Genomic DNA, 5,506 nt, shown 5'->3' with positions numbered 1-5,506 from the left:
CAGCTAACCGCTACCCGCTTACAGCTAACAATTACTTTTACCAAACACGCCCGTAATCATCAAATGTCGCCGCTACGGATTCCACCCCAGCTGCATATGACTTCACCGCTACAAACCACGTGGCTAACATTTACTTGTTGTAGTGGCAAATTGACAATGACCATCCCTAGGACCCTAATGATTTGAAATGTGGTGGAGCTTTTTGTAAACAGGAAAAGTATAATTTAGCCATCTTCATCATGGGGTTTTGTCTCCCAAAAGTCAAAATCACTGTCAACGTCCCCAATCTCACTCCATAGCACACACACTGGAGTGTCGAACGAAGCACAATCCATAAAGAAAGATCTGGATCCCCAAGATTCACATTCTATGCCCATCAATTCAGATCCCAATCGATTAATACCCTCACGTATTTAATAATCGAACCAATAAACTGTTGTTATTGGCCCTGGTGATTTGATTGATGGCTTCCCCTGGAAATCAAAATCAACAACCAGGTGGAGCTCCATTTGATGTTCAAAGATTGTTCAACCCTTCTTCTTCACCACCACCGATTTCACCAACCCTACAAAACCCTAATCATCCTTATCCTCCACCATCTTCCGCCGCTTCGTATCCTCCACCCACGGTTACCGGAGGTCCATACTCTTACCACCCTCCTCAAACTAACCCTCTTTTCCACCATCAATTTCATATCCCACCACCCCCTTTCCACCCTCAACAACAACCACCACCAGAGAATCATTTGCCTTCTAATTTGCAACACCAGCGATCACTTCCTTACCCGACATCCCCTCTTCAACCTCCCAGCCCTAAAAACACGAACCCTAACCATGGAGCTCGACTCATGGCTCTTTTAAGCGCCCCACCGCCTTCCATTCCCGATATTCCTTCCCAATCATCCATCCCTTTACCTAACCCTAATCTTAACTCTATGCTCCCTTCATCGACCGGTCCATCGCGTATGTCGAGCAGTAAGCTACCCAAGGGACGGCATTTAGTCGGTGATCGCGTTGTTTATGACATAGATGTTAGGTTGCCTGGAGAGATTCAGCCTCAACTTGAGGTCACTCCCATCACCAAGTATGGTTCAGATCCTTGTCTAGTGGTCGGTCGTCAGATTGCTGTTAACAAGACTTATATATGTTATGGTTTGAAACCGGGAACTATCAGGGTTCTTAATATAAACACTGCATTAAGATCACTGCTTAAAGGTCTTGCTCAGGTTCGTTATGTTCTTAACTATTTCAGTAGATTATAACGAACCTCTTACTTTTCCTCGAATCTATTCATAGCAACAATTTATCTTTCGTTCTCAGAGGGTTACAGATATGGCTTTCTTTGCGGAAGATGTTCACCTTTTAGCTAGGTAGAATCTCCTTTATAGTTTATTTATCCTACTGTATCATGTCGTTATACTGAAATTATTGCGCACAGTGCAAGCATGGATGGACGAGTTTACGTATGGAAGATTACAGAAGAACCCGATGAAGATGATAAGCCACAAATTACAGGAAAGATAGTTACAGCCGTCCAAATTGCAGGAGAAGGAGAACCTGTTCATCCTCGAGTTTGTTGGCACTGCCATAAACAAGTAAAGCTTTTTTCCAATACATCGTGTGCTTCCATTTCTGTTATGGCAGAAAATTTGAATGTTTTCATATAATGCAGGAGGTTCTTGTAGTTGGAATTGGAAATCGTATACTTAGATTTGATACTACAAAGATTGGGAGAGGTGAAACATATTCTGCAGATGAACCACTCAGATGCCATGTTGACAAGTTGATTGATGGAATTCAGTTTGTTGGCAAACATGATGGTGAAGTGACAGATTTATCAATGTGCCAATGGATGACCACTCGTTTGGTTTCTGCTTCAGTAGATGGAACAGTAAGTTCTATTCAATAACTATACAAAATTACTACAATACCCTTTTTTAAGTTTTTCATGTAAAACATTATGTTGTTTAAACAGATCAAAATCTGGGAAGACCGTAAATCATCTCCAATTGCAGTGCTGAGGCCACATGATGGTCTTCCGGTCAACTCTGTTACATTCTTGACTGCCCCTCATCGCCCAGATCACATCATACTGATCACCGGGGTATGCACTATACACTATGAAACCTTTTCCTTTGAAAATACCCAAAATGCCCTTCCTTTTGCTCATTCTGATACTCTGCAGGGTCCCTTGAACCGTGAAATGAAAATATGGGCTTCAGAAAGTGAAGAAGGATGGTTGCTTCCTAGTGATGCTGACTCATGGCATTGTACTCAAACATTGGAACTGAAGAGTTCTGAAACAAGAACTGAAGATTCCTTCTTCAATCAAGTTGTTGCATTATCTCAATCCGGTCTTCTCTTATTAGCAAATGCCAAGAAAAATGCTATTTATGCTGTCCACCTGGATTATGGTCCAAACCCGGAATCCACCCGGATGGATTACATTGCAGAATTCACTGTCACTATGCCAATTTTGAGCTTTACTGGCACTAGTGATCTCTTACCACATGGGGAACACATCATTCAGGTTTATTGTGTCCAAACACAAGCCATTCAGCAATATGCTTTGGACTTGTCTCAATGCCTACCACCTCCATTTTATGATGAAAAAATTGGTTTGGAAAGCAAATTGGATGACATGCCATTGGCGGAAGCTTCCGCCTCTTCCCTAAATGAGACTGATATTTCTTGTGTTTTGTCACCACCAGTTTCTTCAAGCCCTAAGTTATCTAGAAATGTTTCTGACCTGAGAACTCCATCTGGCGGTTTTGAGCCACGTCAGCAAGTAAATGGTTATGAGGATCTGAAGATTCTGGAAACTTCTAATTCAAATTTGGCTAATACGCCCTCGCTGGATGATGATACAAGGATTGATGAAAGTAAAGTTGTTAAAGATGATCGAACTGTTAAATTTATGCATCCGACTCATCTAGTGACTCCTGCTGAATTGATGGCCACGTCATCATCTGAAATAAATCATGTTACAGAGGTAACACATGACGTGGCGGTCAACCCAGATACGCAGAATGCTGAGGTGGAGGTGAAGGTTGTGCGTGAAATGGGAACGAGTCAAAATGCTGACGAGGCGAAGGAAAAGTCAAAATTATTCTCGTCACAGGCATCGGGACTCGGAATCGATATGGCACGGGAGACTTACGAGCTGAAACAACTTGATGAGGTGGCGGATCAAACTTCAGATGTTCTGGATGATGTTCAAGACATGGAAATTGAGTCGGCTGTTCCTGTGGGTCCCACATCAAAATCAAAAAAGAAAAAGGGAAAGAATGCTCAAAGCGTGTTGAAGTCAACCGATTCGTGTGATGAATTAGGTGGGAGTTTGAGTTTGAGCATCCTTTCACAAATTCAGTCAATGCAAGAAGCAATTGGTCAAATTCTGAGCAGTCAAAAGGAAATCCAGAAGCAGATTCCGGTGGTGGTTGGGAGCCCGATTACAAAAGAAGGAAAAAGGATCGAGGCGGGAATCGGGAAAACCATGGAGAAAATTCATAAAGCCAATTCTGATGCTTACCTGGCGCGTTGTCAAGAAGAGTTTGCAAAACAGGAAAAGTCAAACCGGGAACGCTATCAGCAGATCGCCACGTCAGCTGCAAACAGTCACAAGGAATTGCTTACATCATCCGAGAAAATCTTGAAGAAGGAAATGGCTGCAGTGGGGCCCGCTGTCGGACGATCTGTTACTCCAGTTATCGAAAAGGTAGTCACGACAGCTGTCTCCGAGGCTTTCCAGGTAACTGATTTTAACATCCAAGTTCTCATTTAAAATATTAAATAAGAAAAAATCTAATTTAAAGTCTAAATTTGCATGCAGAGAGGCATAGGTGATAAGGCTGTAAATCAGTTGGAAAAAACAGTTAATACCAAGCTTGAAGCAACTGTTTCAAGGCAAATTCAAGTCCAATTTCAAACATCTGGAAAACAAGCTTTACAGGTATGTGATACAATAGATCTTTCAAGAATCTAAAATGATGAGTTTTGTTTTTTAAAATCTAAATGTTTTTTCCAGGAAGCACTGAAGAGTAGTATGGAAGCTTCTGTTCTTCCTGCTTTCGAGATGTCCTGCAAAACCATGTTTGACCAAATTGACTCCACATTTCAAAAAGGAATGGTTGACCATACAACCGCAGCTCATCAGCAAGTTGAATCTATACATTCGCCTTTAGCATTTGCTTTGAGGGTAAGAAAAGTAGAAAACACAATTCCTTCCTTTTTTTTTTTTTTTTTTTTTTGCTTCTTTGATGTTAATTCTTGTTTTCTTTCTTCAGGATACTATCAATTCAGCATCATCGATAACTCAAACATTGACCAGTGAGTTGACTGATGGTCAACGGAAATTGGTGGCTCTTGCAGGGTCAAAATCGGTAAATCCATTATTAAGCCAAATCAGCAACGGGCCCAACAGTGGTTTCCATGAGAAGGTCTTTTTTTTTTCACCATGTCCAAATGTAGCCCAAGGGGTCGCCCTTCTTCATTTTTCCTCCCAGCTATCTATCACATTGGGATCGATGAATATTGTAATAATTGATGAATATTGTGAAATAAGGGTTAAATGGTCATTTAGTCTCTTTAAGACGGTTTACTAGAAAAGAAACAAACCATATGTATACAACACTTTGTCCTAACAAATATTATTTACCCATATTTTTACTTTTTTTTTTTTTTTTTAAATAGATGGAAGCACCAGTGGATCCAACAAAAGAGCTATCAAGATTAGTATACGAGCACAAATACGAGGAGGCTTTTACTTCCGCCCTTCAAAGAAGTGATGTACGGATCGTTTCCTGGTTATGCTCACAGGTATATTCTAATACTAAATTACATTTTTGGTCCCCGAGTATAGTTGATTCTTGCAATTTTGGTCCCAATATGTTTTCTCTTGCATTTTTCGTCCTCATCTGAAGTGAGGTTTTTGGTCCATTTTCCAAGTAAAATCACTACTTTTGGTTTATCAGCCATTAAAAGTAAGTCTACATATATTTATATATGAAATTGTGGTGATTTTTGATTTTTGTTGGGAAAAATAGGTGGATTTACAGGGGATATTAACGAGTAATCCTGTACCTTTGAGCCAAGGGGTATTACTGTCATTACTGCAGCAGTTGGCATGTGATATCGGGAACGATACATCTAGGAAACTTGGATGGATGATGGATGTAGTGGTGGCGATCAAACCAACGGATGGGATCATCGCGATGCATGTGAGGCCGATATTTGAACAGGTGTATTCAATCATGAACCATCAATCGAGTATTCCCACGACTTCCGTTGCTGAGCTGTCAAGCATACGTGTTGTTATGAGGCTTGTCAACTCTACACTTCGGACCATGTAATAATGATGTAAGTAATTTCATTTAAGATTCAGGAATCTTTTGTTTTGTACAAAGTTATTTGGATTTTTGTACCCAAGAATTGGATATTTTTTTTACCTCTGTTTTGTTTTCTCTAGAAAATTGACATTTATTTTTTATGTATTGATAATTCTGACT

At 40.4% G+C, this 5,506-nt stretch overlaps 1 protein-coding gene across 2 annotated transcripts; it reads left to right on the top strand.

Moving 5' to 3' along the window:
* Window positions 1-212: 212 nt before the first annotated feature.
* On the top strand, window positions 213-5,506 carry LOC111884749 (enhancer of mRNA-decapping protein 4). 2 transcript variants are annotated; one of them, XM_023881064.3, is made up of 11 exons: window positions 213-1,225; window positions 1,320-1,369; window positions 1,438-1,594; window positions 1,672-1,890; window positions 1,975-2,103; window positions 2,185-3,750; window positions 3,832-3,951; window positions 4,027-4,197; window positions 4,286-4,381; window positions 4,692-4,817; window positions 5,045-5,506. In XM_023881064.3, the coding sequence occupies exons 1-11, from the start codon at window positions 464-466 to the stop codon at window positions 5,348-5,350; spliced, it is 3,702 nt and encodes a 1,233-aa protein (XP_023736832.1). In that variant the 5' UTR covers window positions 213-463; the 3' UTR covers window positions 5,351-5,506. The 2 variants fall into 2 exon arrangements, with proteins under 2 accessions (XP_023736832.1, XP_023736831.1); XM_023881063.2 differs by having other exon boundaries at window positions 4,286-4,438.

Source organism: Lactuca sativa, chromosome 7, assembly GCF_002870075.4.
Source record: "Lactuca sativa cultivar Salinas chromosome 7, Lsat_Salinas_v11, whole genome shotgun sequence".
In the NCBI taxonomy this organism is placed as follows: Eukaryota; Viridiplantae; Streptophyta; class Magnoliopsida; order Asterales; family Asteraceae; genus Lactuca; species Lactuca sativa.
This window is presented reverse-complemented; position numbering and strand designations above follow the sequence as displayed.